Source organism: Lepisosteus oculatus, chromosome 19, assembly GCF_040954835.1.
Source record: "Lepisosteus oculatus isolate fLepOcu1 chromosome 19, fLepOcu1.hap2, whole genome shotgun sequence".
NCBI lineage: Eukaryota > Metazoa > Chordata > Actinopteri > Semionotiformes > Lepisosteidae > Lepisosteus > Lepisosteus oculatus.
In genome coordinates, this window is record NC_090714.1 from 2,556,253 (window position 1) to 2,576,661 (window position 20,409).

At 40.5% G+C, this 20,409-nt stretch overlaps 1 protein-coding gene and 3 long non-coding RNA genes across 8 annotated transcripts in view; 2 read left to right on the plus strand and 2 right to left on the minus strand.

Moving 5' to 3' along the window:
* Positions 1–8,298, plus strand: part of tsc2 (TSC complex subunit 2) — a 45,934-nt gene extending 37,636 nt beyond the window's left edge. For all 3 annotated transcript variants that reach the window (XM_015359968.2, XM_015359969.2, XM_015359970.2), the window contains 5 exons: positions 919–1,058; positions 2,668–2,746; positions 3,890–3,981; positions 4,474–4,572; positions 5,867–8,298. In XM_015359968.2, coding sequence (XP_015215454.2) covers positions 919–1,058; positions 2,668–2,746; positions 3,890–3,981; positions 4,474–4,572; positions 5,867–6,034 — 578 coding nt within the window. In that variant the 3' untranslated portion in view covers positions 6,035–8,298. The remainder of the gene's footprint in view (positions 1–918; positions 1,059–2,667; positions 2,747–3,889; positions 3,982–4,473; positions 4,573–5,866) is intronic.
* A 1,390-nt stretch (positions 8,299–9,688) lies between these two features.
* LOC107078969 (uncharacterized) lies at positions 9,689–11,006 on the minus strand. The gene is made up of 3 exons (XR_001479933.2): positions 10,848–11,006; positions 10,204–10,258; positions 9,689–10,085 (listed from the first exon to the last, which is right to left on the minus strand). It is a non-coding gene; the product is annotated as an uncharacterized lncRNA (long non-coding RNA).
* A 2,657-nt stretch (positions 11,007–13,663) lies between these two features.
* LOC107078968 (uncharacterized) lies at positions 13,664–15,185 on the plus strand. Of its 2 annotated transcripts, none has more exons than XR_001479932.2 (4): positions 13,664–13,728; positions 14,085–14,135; positions 14,291–14,341; positions 14,903–15,185. It is a non-coding gene; the product is annotated as an uncharacterized lncRNA (long non-coding RNA). The 2 variants fall into 2 exon arrangements; XR_001479931.2 differs by having other exon boundaries at positions 13,704–13,880.
* A 709-nt stretch (positions 15,186–15,894) lies between these two features.
* LOC107078964 (uncharacterized) lies at positions 15,895–18,463 on the minus strand. Of its 2 annotated transcripts, XR_011182546.1 has the most exons (7): positions 18,347–18,463; positions 18,124–18,208; positions 17,868–17,924; positions 17,298–17,374; positions 17,074–17,156; positions 16,808–16,861; positions 15,895–16,304 (listed from the first exon to the last, which is right to left on the minus strand). It is a non-coding gene; the product is annotated as an uncharacterized lncRNA (long non-coding RNA). The 2 variants fall into 2 exon arrangements; XR_011182547.1 differs by lacking the exon at positions 17,868–17,924 and having other exon boundaries at positions 18,347–18,462.
* Between the last annotated feature and the right edge of the window lie 1,946 nt (positions 18,464–20,409).

The window sequence follows — 20,409 nt, forward strand, 5'->3', positions numbered from 1 at the left end:
GATAAAGGTGGCACAATTTATCATTCAGGGTTTCATTATACTGTAGCTGGGGGAGGGTAAAACTACGTGACCAAAATTGCAGAAACGAGCAGTTTGTTTTCCATAGCCTTTGCGGTGCAGCAGTTATTTATCGGATTTTGTTGCTCAATGACTAGGAAAATCCGTCCTTTCAAGGAGGCGATTCGGCGATTATAGCTTAGTCTTGATGTTTTCTGTAAAGTGGGCAGAAAATGCCTGTACCGCATGGATAACATAAATATTCCGAAGTAAGATCTTGCACGCTTGCATTCTGCTCTCCGGCTGTAAAAGAAAGTAATCTGTCCCTCTGCACAAGGGACAGCTTCTTTCTCTTCTTGGCAGGTTGTTCTTAGTGATTAAATAAAGAAATAAACGTCTTCTAATAAAACAATTGCCTGCTTCCATCTTTTCCAGTGAAAAGCAAGAGAGTAGCTTTTAAGCGACTGCCTTTATGGGCAAGATAAATGGAAAATTCTCCACTGTGAATGAATGATTTTTTTATTTGCATTGCTGCAGTGGAGTATTGACTTCGGGGCTGTTACTGTCGCTTGTTTAATGCTGGAAAGTCAATAGTTCGCATCACAGCTCTGAGCAGTTGCAGATTTTTTAGATATACTTTTACAAACAAGTGAAAGTCATTTGAACAAGTTGTATTTCTAGCCAGTTTCATGAGAAGGCTTAGAGTACTTGCATGTAGATTTAAAGAACATTTGCAACATAAGATTATTAACAATATAGTATAGCTGTAGTCCATAAAACTACGGGCAAGACCAAACAAGGTTTATTCTCTACTTAAAATGGGCCCCCGCCCATTTAAAAACTGCATTCTGCCAAATCTGAGTTGAAATGTACAGTAGGGGGGAAAACTCTAACCATATTGTGGGTTCTTTTCTTTCTTAGCCATTTTTCACATTGCCACTCTGATGCCTAACCGCGAATCGGATAAAGGTTACTGCAACAAGAAGAGGCACATCGGAAACGACTTTGTAATTGTGGTGTACAACGACTCCCGGGAGGAGTACAAGCTGGGCACCATCAAGGTTAGTTCCTTCCGAAGTCGAAATACCCTGTGGCAAGATTATGGGGGCAACATTGAATAGTGGGTTATGGATCTGGACTCATGACTGGAAAGTTCAGGCACACTGAACTGATGTGCTTTACCCCAGTGGCACCAGTCCACCCAGCTGTATAAGAGACACCAGCATTGATGGGGATAAACTTTCAATGGATCACCGTCCTGTCCAGGAGGCTCTGTCCATTTGACATGGTACAAACTGGGATAAACGTGAAAGTCAGCTGACCCTCTAGCAAGGATTTTACTACACATTCACAAACCTTCGTTTTTTCATGTATATTCTTAGATTGTCGCTTTCGCCTAAAAATGCAAATGCTTTATGTGTTAACAGGTTAACTAACAAATTTACTGTAACTGTACACAATGTAACTGTAAACAAATAGCAACATTTCTTAATAGTTTGTCAACCAATTAGTTTTTTTGCATGCACTTTTAGACTGACTTCTGCAGGTATTCAGTGGGAGTGATAGTTCAGTAATGAGGAGGGCTAGGCTTTCTCCAGTAATTATTTTCCATTGAAATGGATTTGAAAACAAGTTTATTTCTGTTTAGGAGGGGGCCCCGTTTTACTTACATGTTACAATGTTTGAGAAGTCTGATTTGTTTCCATCCCACAGAAATGATCTCAGAAAGTATGCATAATTAAGTTCCCCTCTGTTTAGAAATTAAAAAATGTATTTCTTGGATTAAAAATGTTTTTTTCAAAAGCGATCACTTTGAAACAGTGCTTGTCAGGGTTCATTGCCACAGGATTACTGGTAAGCGTGAGATTTTCAGCTCTGAGAAGCCGTTGAATATTCAAATATTAATTGAAATCACAGGAATATGAAATAGCACATGATCTTTTGTTTCTTTTGTTCAAACTACAAACAATTTTTACAGCAACTGATAGTTATACAAGGTACAGGTGCCCCTTTGGGTCATTTCTAAATTAAAATCTTTATCATAAGGTTCTCTCTCCTTTTTTTATTGTATTACTTCGTCGAGATACATACTGATAGTGTCATTGTTCGTACGATTCTTTTTTCCACTTTGACTCCTTTGTGGAAACACGTCTCCTTGGGAGGAATAACAGATCTTCAGGGCTTTTTTGTGCTTTGCAATTTGTCTGCTTTGCTGTGGCCTCAATGAATTTATCTTAAAAAGGTTTAGGGTTTTATCACTTTATCTTAAAAACTCTGGGGTAGTTGATTACTTGCAAAGACAGATTTGTCTACCAAACAAGAATAAGATCAAATTTAGATAATTTGCTAATCTATATCTCATTGCTATTTTGTGATAGTTTTTCAGTGCTTAGTAAGGTACATGTGTAATGTGGATAATTGTACTTTTGATTATAGACTTTCTTTACTACTTAAAAAGCTTTTGTTCTTTTTCTCATTACCTGTGTGGGCATGCAGTTCCTTTGGAGCTCTCTTGCAAGGTTATACCTGTATGCACATCTTGATTGTTTCAGGCTTGAACAAATATAACTTTCACAGGCATCAATGTATCAAGAACAGGACTGTTTGGTCTAAAAGTTTTTTCTTCACTTGCAAACAAGAACTTGCTTGTTTCCTCCTGTCTTCAAACAGGGCCAGTTTAACTTTGTGGAAGTTATAATCAAGCCTCTGGATTACGAGAGTAATTTGGTCACACTACAGTGTCGCAAAGGTAAGATATTTCTTTATATAATGGAGAATAATTACATGTGAATGTGCTGCATAGGTGAATTATTTCACGAGGGAACATTTATTGAAATACGGTGCACATGATTGTTAATGTTTATTGACACAGATTTCATTAGGTTGGTTATACTGTGATGGTGTAGGAGACCTGAGGAAAAGCTTTGAAACATCAATCGCTTTTCAGCAAGGTAGAAGAATGAGTACCTATGTGCATTATTTCCTGGTGACCCAGTTTCCTCCGACTTCAATCTGCCTGGGATGATGGGAGTTTATCAATTTTACCTGTGAACTTTTCTGAGTGCTGCCTGCAATGGACTGGCTCTTGTCCAGGGTGTCCCCCATTGTCCACATGTCCCAGGAACAAGCACTATCTGTGCACGGACAGCGGGCTGGAGTACATCCGATCAATAATTAGTTTTTTGCTCCTTAAGAGAGCTGCTTTCTGTTGTGTATCTGTTACCCTGTTCATTTCCTTTTTAATGACTTAGTACTATGACTAATGTTTCTTTAATTTAAAGTAGTATGAATTGGAAATTAGTATGGCTTTGAATAATGAGGGGCAGTTCCAACCTCAGAACACCTTACTTACTTTTAATGCAGCCTGAATTATGTGGAATGGAATGATGTATCAAAAGATATTGCAACTTGTTGATTTAATAGATCAGTTTTCTGCCAGTGACTGAAGAATTAGTGCTGTAATCCTACGCTTGCTAGACATTAAAGCAAAAGCTCAATACATCATACATTGCTAATGGGAAAAGTTCATTATTAGTAGTAATAATGTAATTACACATGATACTATTAGTCATTTATAATACACTGTTTATTATGAATCTAACTAAATATACAATAGTTCACATGTAAAACATAAATCAAATGACAAGTAAACAAGTGAGAGCAGAGCACAGTGAAAACAGTGTCCATTGATGGGGAAGGCAGCTCTGTCCAGTAAAGAAAGAATATACAAGTGCTATTAAGCTCCTAGAAGTTCACAGCAGACTTCACTTTTAAATTAACAGTTTTAGGTTACATTTCTCAATGTGATCTGGGCATTTTCGTTAACGAGATTGGTTCATACAGTCTGCCATTGCTTTTTTAAAATATGTGTAAATCTTTGCTTCTGTTGTAGATTTAGAAGGCCTGGTTGATACCACCGTAGCTAAAATTGTGTCAGACAGAAATCTGCCGCTTCTTGTACGACAAATGGCACTCCATGCCAATGTAAGTAACCAGCAATTCTGGCAGTGGGACTGTTAATTTTCTCTTGCCTGTCACAGTAGTCCTCTACAGTTACTATACAATTTTTGTAAAGTAAGAAAAATCTCATTTTGCAGTTACTGTGTAATACTGTCTCCATAATTACAGTCAAAAACACTGCACATAGTCTGACCTAGTTTCACTTGCATTTCTTTTCTTCTACATTTTTTTTTAAAACACGTTTTTCAAAATAACATCTGCAATCACAAGTTGTCAAAAATGGGAATTAAATGGAAAAAAAAATCCCTGTTGAGCTGTGACTGTAATTACTGGTCAATCAGGCAAATGTTGGCTTGCTGATCATAGGAACTTTCAATGTTTTTTACAGTATGGAGCTGATTTTAACTGTTTGATGAGGAGAAGAGTGTGGCTAGATGTCTCCTTTTTGTGAAGGTTTTTTTCCTCCTCTCCGGTTACCTTTCTGACATTCCTGATTTTCTTTCTTTCCTGTGCTAGATGGCATCCCTGGTGCACCAGTACAGATCGAACCCTTCAGACGCTTATGCCTCTAAGTGGCTGGCAAGACTGCGCCACATTAAAAGGATTCGAACCAGGGTAAGAGAGTTCCAAAAAATGAGGTTTATCTTATTATTTCCCCAAAGTTAGACCTAGGGTTGACTTATTTTGGTTAAGCACGATAGGAGAATTGTTTACTCCAAATCAGGAGTTAATTTAGCATTAAAAAGATCTTAATGTAAGCAGAAGTATATGGTGCTCCGTGGATGACAGATTTACTCCCATTAAAACCAGAATCTGAAAGTACTGGGATTATCCTCCTAGTTCAAGTTAATGGTGTAAGTCTTCCTTTAAGAAACTCACCCACTTTAACATTGGCGTGTTCATCGTATGTTTCTAGTCAACCCTTTTTGACTTTTAAGGGCTATGCAGGGTTCTGACTGAGTTACGAGGTCCCAAAATACCTCTTTTTTTTCTGTGCCATGATGTCTATTGGATTATTTGTGTAGAAGGGCAAAATCAAAGTTTATTGCTGAAAATATGGTGCATTTGTTTTACCCCCAAACTAATCGAATGAATGAGAGCCTTGATTCATCAGCGGACAGTAGTGAATGAATACCAAGCTGGTCTCATTGGAAAGCTTCCACTGCATGGACAGTCTGCACTAAGGTTATGTTGTCTGAAAGACTGTAGCTTTTTGAAGTCCATCATGTGCAGTGTGATATGATTAATGGCAATCTTACAATGAGTATCATAAACTAGCCCGAGGGCCCCCAGCATTCAGTTTTCCAGGATTGTGCCAATCCACTGTTTTTTTTTGTTGTTTACGAAATTGGTCACATTATCAGTCCTTTCCAAGACTTTGGAAGGTGATGGATTAAAGATTCCTCTAAAACGTGATGAATAAGCTGTTGCAAAACTATAACGTGGGCAGAAATTGTGCCAAAGTGTTAAACATTCTTAAAAGTAACATTGTTTAAAATTCAACATGTTTTAAAGCAGAGGTTGAGATTAAAACAGGTCCGTTCAGTGGGTCTGTTATGCAAATTGTGTACTACACCAAAGTAGTGTAATGCACATTACAAATAATACCCACCGTATGCAACACTCAACATAGATGTGCGCTCAACAGTTTGCATGAATACAAAGACATGGTTTGCAATTGCATACAGCTATCGCAGACAGGGACTGGACTTGCGGACACCAAGTGGATGTGCTGCCCTCTGTGGCGAAGCTCATTCTCCGGAGGGGTGCGTTCTTCATGGTCCTGCTGCTCTGTGCCATATATTGTGTTAGCGGTATAGCTCTTCGAACAGGCCGGACCCCCAGTATCAAACCTGACCTGACGCCCTGGCATATGGGGCTCTAAGCCGCGTTCTCCGTGTTCCCCCAGGCCCAGGAGGAGATCCAGTCCCGGCCCAGCCTGGGGATCTCGCTGACGCAGGCCCACGGGACAGTGCAGACCAAGAGCTCCTACCAGCAGGGGGTGCACCCAGCCTCGGACAGCGGGCAGAGGAAGCGTCTAGTCTCAACGGTGGATGATTTCACGGACTTTGTATGAGTTCTCTAATCAGTGTTGCAGCCTTGGCCTGGAAAGTGTAGCCAGGGAGTCCAGCTGGATTGTGTGCATCATTGCACCATTACACCATTCTGTGGTTATGGGTCCGATTCAGAAGTATTGTTTTCTTCTCGTTGTTGCTGTAATGCATGTATCGTCTGCCTGGTCACTATCCTTTTAGTGTTTGAATTGGCACAGGAATCTGGTTCTGCTCTACTGGTTAGTTGTTTTTTTTGTCAATTTCAAAAAGAAAATATCACCAAACTGTCACTAGCTTTGCCTACCTGCCTTTGTAAGTGTTGTTTGTTCACAGTATAGTAGCCTAATTTAAAAAAGGGGGTTGAGAAGTTTCAGTTACTGAAAAAAGAAATCAGTGTGTGAAATAAGTTATTGATCTGAATTATTTGCCATTGTTTTAGGTACACCGGCATATTAATTTAATTCCCATACTTCTTGTAGACATTATGAAGCATCAATATTGCCGATCAGAACAGACCAGACGTTTCAGTTTTATTAGAGCTCGATTTCCTGTTGCGTCCTGGTCCTGCAAAAAAGCAATTCCAGCAGGGTATATAAATAACCGTCAGTGATAGTTTCTTAACTTAAGTTAAACTTAAGTTAAACAAGTGACTCGTTAGTTTACAGATTCTTTGCCATGGATCATCAAGAATCAGAGTTCCCTTTCTTAAATTACTTGCTGAATTGATCGGTAATTAGTAGTGTTCCTAATATTTAGAAACAGGAGCTTTTGGGGGGGCCTACAGGACTAATAGGATTGGGACTCTTCTGGTATAAAATATCACTTATAGCTCCCTAGTATCAAAGTAAAGCTCCTTTTGGCAACTTGGCAAAGGTTTATCAAAGATGAGGAAATGACCTGTTAATTCTGAGTGACGGGTCACAACGTCTGTGCTTGCTTCTCCGTGTCACATTCATGTAACTTTCATTATTCTGATACAACTAAAAACAGTGCACAAGACAGAGTTTTACCGAACGGACCATATGATAACATGGGTTTTGCAAAAATTGTCAATAATTCCTTAGATAAGAGAAACTATAACAGTGAAGAGAAAAAGAGTGCAGGCTAAAAGCGATGCTCATAATTCTGTACGAGAAACAACAGTGAATTAATTTAGATAAAACCAAAAGGATTTTGTTCACACTGACCAGCACACTTCTGTTTTATACAGCTAAAACAGAAGAATCACGTTTTGGCCATTTTCTTTTCACAGAGGTTTGATCACTGAAATGACTTTAAAGTGCCCTTTGAATGAGAGATTAAGCCCTGCTGCCTTATCAATAGCTTTGGCTGTGATGATAATACCAAAGGATGAGAGCAGTGTTTTCTGTTTGTTCTGAAAATTACAGTACAGGCATGTGACATTCACATACCCGGAAACAAAAGAATTTGAAGGGGAGAATTCTGTGATGAGGATGCAAATATTCCTTAATTGGTCCTGGTTTTTTATTGTACAGAATTGCATATAATGTCAAGATTTCCTGCTAATGTGATACACAGTTGAGCGTTTGGAGGGAATGGTCTTTTTATGTGTAACTGCAAAATGGTCATCTTTTGATCCCGCAACGTCTGCATTGTTCGGTATGAGCAGTGGAGGGTAAGGAGAGTGATTCGCATTGGTTTCAACAAATTTCCAAAGCTCAGAAATGAGAAGAACGATAGCAGCTGTCAAAGCTGGGTTAAGGCATGGCTGGTGTACAGCTGTGGGTAAGGAGAAGAGTGCTTAGGGGGTCTTGCATGTAACTTAATGTGTTTTGTGTTTAACCTTACTTAATTTACCAATTGACACAAAACTGCTGTGCTGTGACAATTTACTCTCACTGCTGTTAATTCACTGGCAATTTGAAAACAAAAATTGTAAGGGGAGTGTGAGGCACACCACGAAGGTGGAAGATTGTTGAGGAAGCATGACGTTTGGACAATAAAACACTAAATAATGAGTCTAATAAATTGTTATAAACATAAACTAGCCCGAGGGCCCCCAGCCACAAGAAAAGAAGCCCCCGAAGAGGACTGAGCTGCTCTTTCTTAGATTCTAATGATCATTAGTGATCCATATTAGAGGTTCTGGAGAGAAGCTGGTCTTTTAAAATTCATATAACAAAATCTGTTGCAGAATTTGTACCCAGATGTATATTCCAGGGAGACATTTTCTAATCTGTTTCAGGAAAGGTATGTGTCAAATTGTAAATGGAAAGATTGAAACTCACTGGTGTGGGAAATAAAGCATAGAAAGTGGTATACATTTTTCTTGGAGTGTTGGCATCTTTTTTTCTGTCAATTTAAGATCAATAGCAGAAGCTACAACTACGCATCCATGTGCATCTGCAGGTTTGTTGACTTATCAAGGCCGTGAATAATCAGTTAATATTATTTATCAAATGTCCTACAGTAAAGGAATCCCAGGTCTGGTCCTAGTGGGTTTTGTTGTAACCCAGCTCTCTTATAACCCTTAATTGACTTAATAGGATTCATTTGAACCCTAACTTTTCTCTCAACTTTTTTTTTTATAATTTCATGCACAAGATAAAATCACAAACTTCGCAGCTTGCAAATACTCCAGTCAGCCTACTTCTTAATTTATGTAAGGTGGTGATTTTTAGAAGTAGTGACTGCTGGAAGGAAAACCAGCATGTGTTATGTCCTCTGGGACCAGGATTGGCAAGCTTAGTATACAGTGATGTGAAAATGTCCACCCACTTAAGTCTCAGGTTCTAGATATTAAAACTGATATCTTACCTTGTCCAATGTCTTTTTCTGTAAAACCATAGAATTGTAAGGGTTCACTGTCAATGCATATTTACAGTAAGACCTTCCATAGCTCTTCAACAGAGGTGATCTGTCTGGCTGCATTGTATTTTAGTCCTGTTAAATATTTAAAATATATGTTCAAAAAGTCAATGACTACCTAGCAGTTTGCATTACTGCCTTGCAGCGCTGGGGCCCGGTGCTCAATTCCAGACCTGGGCTGCAGGCTGGGTAGGGTTGATACATTCTCCAGGTGCTCATATGAGGTTTCGCAGGATGCTTTGGTTTTCTTCCCATGGTTCAAGGATGTGCAGTGAAAGGTTAATTGTATTTCGGGAAAACTGGCCATTAAAAGCAACCATTAGCAAACAATTACATATTTAAAAGGGGGCTTTAACTAGCACATCTTCATACGTTGTAGTCAGTGTTTTCAATCCGAAGCAGTATGCGGTTTCTCATTGTCGGTTTTAAATATACAAAACATTTAAAGATTCGACTCACTTTTCCCCACACTTAAAAATACTAGATTAAGCAAATTCTTTTTATATAAGACCATTGTTATTAGCTGTTTTTTTTTTTTTGCAAAGGAAATTCAGAAATCTCAAAAAGAACCATGAAGTTCTCTTAATGAAGGGCTGAAGGTTCCTGGGCAGGCTCATGGGGAGGATTACAGGGGAAGGTTCTTACATACTTGGGAAAGGCTAATTAAGCCATGCTGCACCTCTACCTGATGTTACTGCCCTGCAGTAGCTGCAGAAAGCAACCATCGCTGAGGTGTCAGAGCAATTCCAGGTAGAAGCCCCTGTCAACTCCCAGCTTGGTAGGTTGGTTGCTATACTGTGCACCCTTGCTCCCATCTATATTAGTGTACATCAGCAGTTGCAAGGCTATTTAACCTGTGCATTACAACCACAGCATCTTGGTTAGTGCAAAGCATGATTTGGCCATAAAGACTTACCAGTACAGATACCCAGCTTTCCCCTCATCATACATGTTAGGAGATAACATTGTTGCTTAAAGTACTTTCATGGATAGTTCATGAATTAGTAAAGATCACCATCAGATTGTCTAGTGGTACCAAAACTAGAGTTCAAAGAAATGAATAGCCATCCAAAGACAGCCCGTGACCCCTTCACTTTATTGCACAGACAATACAGTTATTAGATTAGGGTCAAGGACATAAGTCCTTGGTTCTACATTATAGATGCAGCATTGATGACGTCCCCTTCTTCTTGGAGAGTTTCAGTTGGCAGTCTCCATTTTTCTCCGCATGATCAAAGGGACTTTCTGCAGGGGGGGAAAAAATAAATAGTTGCTTTTGCAGTTATTCCAAGAATGCTACAATACCAGAACTACCCATGTCAGTCACAATTTGGACTCCCACGCTTGGAGAACATGAGCTTACCTTACACACCATCCCACAGACTTGTCCAGTGGAGATACTGCACTCAGGAAGCTCCCTTTAAAACACAAAAGAACTGGGTTGTTAAGACTGATGCTTTTATCCACAGTACCTCCAATTGCTACCCATTTCAACAGCCAAGCACAGCCGTGCCCTACCTGCCATCTCAGTGCAGGGATCTCTCCCCACTGGCTGTGCAGCAGGGTTTCTGATCCCAAAGAGTGACACACTGGGCTCTTCCTGGTTTACAGCTTTCCTCAAGAGCCTTCAAACCTGACCCCATTCCCAGGGACTATCTCATCTTCACCACAACAATGAGCCATCCAGTAAGTCTTGGCAGCACAATACATGCCCATGAAGTCTCCATTGTGCATAGGATTTCCATAGTCCTGTGCTTAAGGACATACTGCTTCCAGAGGCTATAAAGCAGTCCGTTAACTCATCAAAAGCAACTCTTTAAAATACCGAGAAGACTAAGCAATGTGGACAAGCTCAGCTCATGTTCATATGCAATACCCTGAACAGCCACATTCAGCATCATTGACCAGGAATTCTGCAATGGCAATTTACTCCACACTGACAAACCCATGAGCTGACACACACCTTCTCAGCAAATATAGCCCTCCCTACTGGACAACATCACTTACTGCATTTCCAAGCTACAGCACAGCTTGTGAAGTCCCACAGATAATCAGCCCACTTCAGGAACAGTGCTTGGGTTGATTTTTCTAACCCATTAACATCTTTTATCTAACCAAACAGATCCTGTTTTCTAGAAGCACACAATCATGAAATCTCATGTTCCTTTCCACCTCAAAGCACAATCTAAATGCTCTTCTCTCAGGCTTCACTTTTATAAGCCTCTTCATTAATTACAGGGGTTTGGCTAATTCCATGGGAACCTATCCCAAAACACGTACAATCCTCATGTGGAATGGCCAGGTGTTTCCAGCTCAATGACGCACACCTGCTTCCAGATCCCTGCCTGCTCAGAAGCCATCTTGGCTCAGAGAAACACCACAGCCTGGGCTTGAGCCAAAATGCAAGATTCTTACAGTAGCCTTCTAGAGACACTACAACGTTGCTTTAATAAACTTTCCTTGAACATTATTAGATGTATCTTCTTTCTTAGCCTTTCAGCACAGCTCAATCTATTACAGAAATAGATTAGGAGAGAAAGATAATGATTTGATTATGTTTATATCTGTATATTCCTTTATAGACATACAGATGTGTGATTTTAACCCAATATTATTTCTCTTCCTATGTCAGAACACTTGTCGAGTCCTGCTATGATTAGAATGGTGCTCTCATTGATGTATTGCAAAGGAGAAAGTCAGGGCTGCAGACCTATTATAAAAGCATAATAGAATCCGCTGTTGTTTTTTTAAATAATGATTGATGAGAGTGTTAGGATTTCAATTAACAAGGTAGACTGAGATTTCATCTTCCAAATTTTTTTGATGCCATCTATTGGCAAATGATTTTTAAACTGCTTTTTCCAGTTGAACTCCTTCCTTTCATTTTCACTGAGAACTGGCCCTGTCGTGGGTAAGTAGGCATTTAATTAAACTACTGTAGCAGGGTGACTTTTTTGAATCATCGGTAGAGTCTGAAAGAACATTTTATTTGTTTCTGCTTGTGGTTTTGGTTTTCCCTCATGACACTCCACTCAAAGCACTTTACAGGTAGTGGGGACTCCCCTCCACCATCACCAATGTATAGTTCCCATCTGAATGATACAATGGCAGTCATTGTGCTCCAGTACACTCCCCACACACCAGCTCTCAGTGGGGAGGAGAACAGAGTGATGAAGCCAGTTCATAGATGGAGATTATTTGGAGGTCATGATTGGTAAAGACCAGGGGAAAATTTGGTCAGAATGTCGGGGTTACACCCCTACTCTTTTCAAGAAGCAGAGAGTCAGGACCTACATTTTACATACATCTCATCCAAAGGACAGTACCTTTTTACAGTATAGTGTCCCCGGTGCTATACTGGGGCATTAGGACCCACACAGACTGCAGGGTGAGCGCCCCCTTCTGGCCCCACCAACACCTCTTCCAGCAGCAGCTTTAGTTTTTCCCAGTTCTCCCATCGCGGATCTGACCAGGCTCACACCTGTGAGCTCCAGGGGGCTGCCAGATGCGAGTTGCAGAGTAACATGGCTGCTGGCACTTATATCCCTTCTTATAGGGGCCAGAAACTCACAGGAGACAGCTTGTTCGTGTTATCCCTCTCAGAGGAATATTTGTAATAAACGAACACAGAGGTGTGAAGACACATGTCCCTCATTTTCCTTATGTTGTTACTCTTGTCTATGTAGGTCAGCTCATGTCCGTCTCCTTACAGGTTGCTTTAGTTTGCCAAAGCTCGTTCCTTGTCATCCAGATCCATCTGGATACTGCATTTACTTGCTTACTGACCTTGGCCACTGACTTTTTTTCAGCTGCTTGTTTGACACCAAGCAGCCCCAGGTCTCTCCAAAGTGACTGTCCTGCAAATCCCCTACAGCTGGGAGACTCTATTCTCTCATCTGTTCCACTGACACTCAAGTGGGAGGGACTGACCTCATGTGCCTCCTCTATTCTCTTCCCCAGGGCCCTGTCAGTTCAGTGAGGGCTCCCTGCTTTGTGTCTCTAACCCAAAGGACGATGTCTAGCCTTAGCTTAGGTCCAAGGCTTAAAGCTTAGAATCAGGGTTGGGTTGGGAAATCTGAGTTTATTTGAATGTAAAATGTACTTCAGTATACATGTCGTTCACAAGTGTTGAAAACTATGCTAATGAGTTCAGGAGTTGCTATAGGTAACCAGTTAAAAGATTAAGTTTCAGTGATTCAGGGTGAACTACTTTTACGTGATCCAAGGGAAACATGAAAGGATGTCATGGGGAAGTACATGAAAAGTTCTTTACACAAAGAGTTGTGGGAGAATGGCACAGGTGATCCAGCCACTTTGTTTAATCCAACAGTCTGACTTCTTTTGAGCAATAGCTGTGTGAGATTATTAAATCAAACTGATACCGGTAACTAAAAGGACTACATTGATAGAATATTATTTGAAATTTCTCATGTTCTTTTAACTTCTTAAATGAGCACATCAGCTGAATGACTAATGAGTACAAAGGTAGTACATTGAGTGCATGATAAACGTTTACAGAATATAAATATGACAATGACTTCTTGCTGCAGAGTTAAGATAGATCAGGTTATAGAACAGTATGCGTCCTGCAAAAACTTTAGACCCCACAGCTCGCCTACATATTGCTAAATTCTTTCATTCATATTCCAGTGGCTCTCAAACACTAATAGTGATTTACTCAGATGGCCATGGGAAAAAGGATTTTGAATTTGTAACTCATGGGGGCTTCTGTAAACATGCTCGATATCTTTAACACGTTTTCACGTGGAGCCAAGAAAAAAAGCTGCCTGCACCGTCAGTCTGTGGCCACGCCCACTCGAGTTACATCTCTCGCAGGCCACGCCCCGCGCACCTGTGCGCCAGGTTCTGCTGGAGAGAGCGGAGCTGAGTGAGTTTGTTCCGCGTCTTTTATGGTTATTTTTTATTTTTCCTTTATTTGAATGTTTTTAAAATGTAACTAATGTAATTATGTAGTGTAGACCTCGCAGGAGAAAGGGATAAAACTCGTATTTTCGTTGGAAGCTAAATAACATTTAGAATGTAAGTCTTTGTTCACAAAATCAAGCGTATGCATTTATCCAAACCGATAGTAGCCTAACTAGAATTGTGAGATTTTTAAAATTATTTTCCAGGCTAAGTTGTGTGATTATGCTCTTATATTCGTGGTAAAAATGTCGCTTGCAACGAATACGTATTAGTTTCAATGGTCTTTCAATTCTAAGTTCTGCATTTTTGTGTTTTCAGTTTAGTGTCTTCGGGAAGGACATGCTTGGCTCAGCTGCTGTAATTATCCAAGTAAGTATAAACGTTTTAATCATTTATTTACACGTATCTCTTTGAAATGTTTTCTGCGCTATCTACCCTGGTGAAAACGCCGCTTGCTACTAAGAAACCTTGGTTTTAATTATCCTTAAATAATCGTCTAAATACTTGTGTTCTTGTGTTTTCAGTTTGGTGTCTGCGGGCAGGACATGCTTGGCTCAGCTGCTGGAATTATCGATGTAAGTATAGACCTTTTTATTCGTTTACACGTATCACATTGAAGTACAGTATACTGCACCTCCTGCAAGTTGTTGGAAATTTGAGAAAACTCAAACTAGGCGATACTAGATTTCTCCGGGGCAGAAATGGTTTTGACCCGACATTGTAGGCCTGCTGTTCATAGAAATCATTTTCTGCTGAACTACGATCAATTTAGTTTTCCTTGATGCGTATACTAGATTATTCAGAAACCGTTTAGGCTTCCAAATTGCATCACCACAATTAAACAACGGAGCCTATAAAGATATGGATGAATAATTTCTGTTAAACAGGTTGTTGCAGAAAAAGATTATGCTAATCAAAATGGAATTCATAAAAAAAACACTGTAGTGGTAGTTTCTAATCGATACATTGTAACTGCTTCTATACCCTGTTGAACAGGAACAATCTCTGTTACGCCAGGCTTAATCGCTTTATTGCAACTGTATCTTTTGAACGTGTGAATCAATACAGAAGCTCGATCGGACAATTTTGAGATTGTTTGTAACCAGGAGTTAATACTGATTTCTGTTGTTTTGCAGGAGATGCACCGAGGTTCCAGTCTTCATTCCGGTTGCTGCCTCGACTGATAACTCGGAGAAACAGTAACGTGCTGTGTGTTTCTGTATCTTAACTTGTAGTTGTTTGCAAATGTTTTCTTACTCTGTTGACTTGTAACACTATTTAGCGTTAATGTAGCCGTGCTTTGACACTTTGTAATTAAAATGCATGTTTATTTCCACTTTGAAGCCTGTGCATCCGACGTATTGTAATGCTTTGTTTTGTATGCCATTTTCGCTCAATAAATTGTTGATTAAACCTTGATTTTGTTCTTTGATTTCTTGTGCAGAGTTCTGTACCCCCTTGGCCCTGAAAAACCCCGGTGTTGGTGAGTTTTTTGGCGGAGAGATTTTGCTTACAGTTTGTGGCCGCAAGGGGACGCCCTATCGCTTTTTGACTTAAAAAGGTCAAAGGCTACCCCCTTTTTAAGCGTGTCCAGATTTTCCCGCCAAAAAACTTAGTATCTGGGGTTTCTCTCGGGGTGTGGTAGCAATCAAGCCGAGCCTCGCCCACCCCCCCTCATTGGAGAGGGGTAGGCGGGGGCTGGCTGATTGACCGCAGCTCTAGCCAGGCCCACTCGCTCCCGGCAGGAGAGGATGGCAGGTTGGTGGTGGCTTTGGTCCCTGCAGAGAGGCAGGTCTCCTGGGGTGTGGACTTAGAAAGCTGTCAGTTGCAACTGTGACTGATGGGCTGAGTCCGCCCTGGGTGCCTCCTCTCTCTCGGGCCGAGGCCATCTCCAGCCTGCCTTCCCCTCCTGCTGGGAGTGAGGGGGCTTGGCTAGAGCTATCCTCCCTTCTCCTCCCCCCAGGGCTAGACCCACGCTCCCTCCTAGGGACCCTATTCCCCCCCAGACTATCTAAAAAGGCGGGCGTCCTCGCACTTTTCCAGGTCAGTGCGATGGGTTGTCGCCTTGCGGTGCGTGGCGCACGCTGCAAGACAACACTTCACACCTTCGAAAATACAGGACAATGCAGACAATGAAATGAGTTTTTATTGCAGAATTCACAGCAAATACAATAGCAGCAGTCAACAGAAAACATGCAGGTCAAGAATAAATTACAGCACTGAATCGGGACATTACAGATCAAGCAACTGGTAACAAAAATCAAATGTAACAAAAAGCACACTGTCAAGAATAAATTGCTGGAGATCGTCGGAGCGCAGAGAATCAGGAGCCACAGCACATACAATAACATCAGTCAACAGGAAACATGCAGGTTAACAATAACATAAATCGGTATACAAAGGGTACACTACAGATCAAGCCACCGATATCAAAATAAAATTCAAGGAAAAGCACACATTGTAGAGAAGAACCTGCCAACGCTCGTCGAGTTGCTGGAAAGGAGATCGTCGGAGAGCAGAGAACCAGGAGCCGCAGAACTGAAGGCAAAAGAAAAAGGATCAAGTAAACAGGATATCGGACTTGCATAATCGATTCACTTGAAGTTCTGAAGTCTATTAACTGTTTAAATAAAATGCGGGAATAAAGATATATAAAAACACACAAATTGAACAATAAACCCTAAGAAATCAGCAATACATCTCAGTCCCAATTCTTAAATATTTAGAAAATACGTTCAGCCACATTGAAATTCGATGCTACTTGTAAATACAAGACCAGGTAACACAGCGTGTATAATATATGAATAAACTCTGCTTTAAAAACCATCGATAAAATGTGTTGGTATTTTCCATCTTTACCTAATGAATTCAAAAGATGAATAAAAGTATCAAAAAAAAGAACCAGCGCCTTAGAGTTCACTCCACATAAGCACAATGAAACGAAAAAAAGTGATCAAGTTGGTATAAATCTGTTCTTTTGTAAAAATGCTGGGAAATACTTGTTTTATCGAGTGTTAGCGGAAGGTGGGAATTGAACTTACCTAGGAAAAAACACTTTCATAAGTGGAGGTCCGTTCTTGAAATCCATTTGTCACCTGGAGAAATAAAGAAAAACTTAAGAATCAGTCAATTTCATCTTTACAACATTTTATCATTTCTGAGCGGCAAGCATTACAGCCCGAATCCGAAAAGCAGAGATTACACAGCTACTGACTTTATACAGAAACGTTTGAAAATAAGTTACAGCCTTTTTTTCGTAAAAGGAAACAGAGTTAGAGATACCATATCTTAAATAAAACATACTTACATGAAAGGCAGTATAAAAACGCTGAATCCAGATCTCTAAATCTTCGAGAGCACGCTCAAACGGACAGAATACTTTTCGGCGTCCTAAAACACAAATTAAAGTGAAACAAACGCAATTAACAAAAGTTGCAACGACAATACATTTTTGTCTAACTTTTTTCCAAAATTTGAAATTTGATTTCTTGCACATAAAATAAGAAAAGTAGAAATAAAACGCAAACGCACCTCACGCCGCAGAAACTCGCCCCGCCGCCATCTTGCCGGGCGCACCTGTGGAGCGCAGAGAACCAGGAGCCGCAGAACTGAAGGCAAAAGAAAAAGGAGCAAGTTAAGATATCGGATTAGGAGAATCGAATCACTTGACGTTCCGAAGTCTCAACGATTTAAATAAGTTGCCCCAATAAAGAAATACACAAACACGCTCAAGTCAAATTGTCTAAAAAAGCAATAGGAATCTTCAAGAGAAATCACAGATACATCCCAGTCCCACTACTCCAGGATTTAGAGAACACATTCAGCCACATAGAAAATTCATTTTTGAAATGTTACTTTATACATTTAAGATCAAGTACCAGTTATGGCGTGTACCATATTAGATTTAACTCTGCGCATTGAAAAGCATCGTGCAAATCTTTACCCAATGGATTCAATAGATGAATAAAAGAGTTTCTTTTTCTATTCAAGAAAAGCACAATTAAACGAAAAGAAGTCACATAGTGCTAGTCAGCACGTGTTTTATCGAGTAACACAAGTATAAAATTAAAAAGTATAGCGGAAGGTAGGAATATAACGCACATTAGGAAAAAAAACACTTTCATAGACGGAGGTCCGTTCTTAAAATGCGTTTGTCACCTGGAGAAATAAAAAAACATACGAATTAGTAAATGTAATCTTTGCAATATTTGATAATTTCGGAGAAGAAAGGGTTATTACATCCGAATCCGAAAAGGAGAGAGTACACAGCTATTGACTTTAGGAAGTAAAAAAAAAAGATAAAGTACAGCTTTTTTTTGTTAAAAGAAACAGACCTTATCTTTCAAAACATACTTACGTGAAAGGTAGTATAAGAACGCTGAATGCAGACTTTTAAAACTTCGAGAGCAAGCTCAAACGGACAGAAGACTCATTTCGGCGTCCTAAAACACAAATTAAACAAGAACAAACGCAATTAACAAATGTTGCAACAACAATACATTTTTGTCTAACTTTCCTCAAAGTGAAATTTAAGTTTTTGTCTTTAAAATAATAAAATTAGAAATAAAACGCAAACGCACCTCACTCCGCAGAAACTCGCCCCGCCGCCATCTTGCCGGGCGCACCTGTGGAACAGGTGGACGGGGCGTGTCCGCTGAGGAAGGTCACTCTGGGGGCGGGCTCGGCTCCTGAATGACAGCTGTGCACTTGGTTACAAGGGCTCAACACTCTCATGCTCTCAGGACTGAAGATAAACAGAAACTTGAACTCACCAAATCATGAATTTAGTATTTAACGGCTGAGGATTTTCAGAGAACCCAATTCAGTGACATTCTCCTACAAAACTGTTCGCCGGACTCGTTTATCTTGCGGCCAGCTGGTCGAATCAAGAGAAATGTGCTGGAGAGAGACCCCTGTCGCTCCTAGTTAGGACTGCACCTCTCTTTCACTTGTAGTGCCACACCTATCCTGCAGGTGTCACAGTGGTATAAGGGGCTGCTTTTTAGAATTGAATTCCGATCTATGCATTCATAAAGGTCTTAAACCCCCCATTTTCCCTGTTTTGGAAGGCCCCGAAAATGGAGCCCCCCAAAACGGCCGGCGTGGTAGAGAACAGCCACTTCGACAAACTCACCCAGACAGCATGAGAGCTTCACCCGGGGATTAGGTCTCAGACCGGGAATTAGGTCTCAGACTGACGGGGAGGCTCGGGGCTCGACTTCAACTCACACGACTCTCCGGGAGTCGATCTGCTCTCTGAACTTTAGAAGTGTCCGATGTTTCAGCCCGCGGAGCCACCAGGCCGGCCACGCAAAATACCGGCCATGTACATCTCTTATTCAGACTAAAATCAAATCAGTCCCGAGACAAGGCGGTTTCCACTGTTTGCTCGCTAATCAAGCATTAAATTAATGCTACTGAGACGCCCTTCTAATGCGTTTTTCTAGCCTTTTTTGCGACTGGACCTGACTTGTTCATCTTTTCGATTGACAGTAAAAAATAAAGCATCAAAATATGCAGTAGACTTGGGGGAGTCTGTGTCTGCTTTGCACCCCAGCTGATGTCTGAACAGAGTATCTCTTTAGTTCCTCTATACCAGTAGCTGTCAAATTCCACGGGCGTCCGACAAGGTTCCACATAGAAGATTAAATATTTAATAATGAAAAGCGATGCGTGTAAATGGAATGTCAACCGGTGTATGCACAGAAAACAGAATAGTGATCAGGATTAATAACTAGTTTTGCTATCAATGGAGCATCACTTCGCTCCTTATTATTAGTATTAGAAAAGCTTTTATTTAATATACTGTAATAGTCAAAATGTAGTCAAATGAAAAGAGGGGGAAGGCGACAATGTCTTTGAGTATCAGTCGGCTGGCAAAGAACTAGTGGAAGGTATTTATATTTATATGTAAAACTAAAAATATTTTCAAATATTTCAGAGATCTGTATTTCTGAGACAAGACATGAAAGTCCTAGGTCAACTTACAGTAGTACATAGTGCCCCTTAAAAAACATTTCATGGTCCTTTTTCACGTTTCCAATCTTCACACGTCCCCTCTTTTGCATATTTTAAAACGGGCACAATGAGAAACTAATTACTTCGTCTGCTTACAAAAAATTGACACAGCAACGAAGCATTAATATGCGCTGGTTATAGCCTTTTTTAAGAACATGCAACTATTGGCTAATGTTCGTTTTTAAAGGCTAAACCCGCAATTCTTGTGATTACGGTATTGGATTGGAGACAAGCTTAACTGTCCCGTTCACGCAAACGCAGAGAAAATACCGGTATCAAATGCAAATTCAACTTACCCCCGGGCAAACAGAGGAACAAACTTTCAGACATACCTATCCTTGCAGCAGCAATAAAGTGCTTGACCTTTCCACACGGGGTGACTAGCGGCCGAAGGCGCCGTACAAGTAATTACCCGAGAATATATTCGCTGTATTTCGGGTACAGAAACTGCTGGGAAGCTACGTTTTCAACGCCACAAACCGACACAAACGCAGCACTAACGAGTGCAGTGGGTTTCACCGTTTGTAGGGGTGGGGGCAACTTCACAGAGCTTCTTTGTTTGCCGGTGTGTGTAAGGGTGTACCCCGACTTGCGCTATTGCTTACCAGCATAGGCTCCAGCTCCC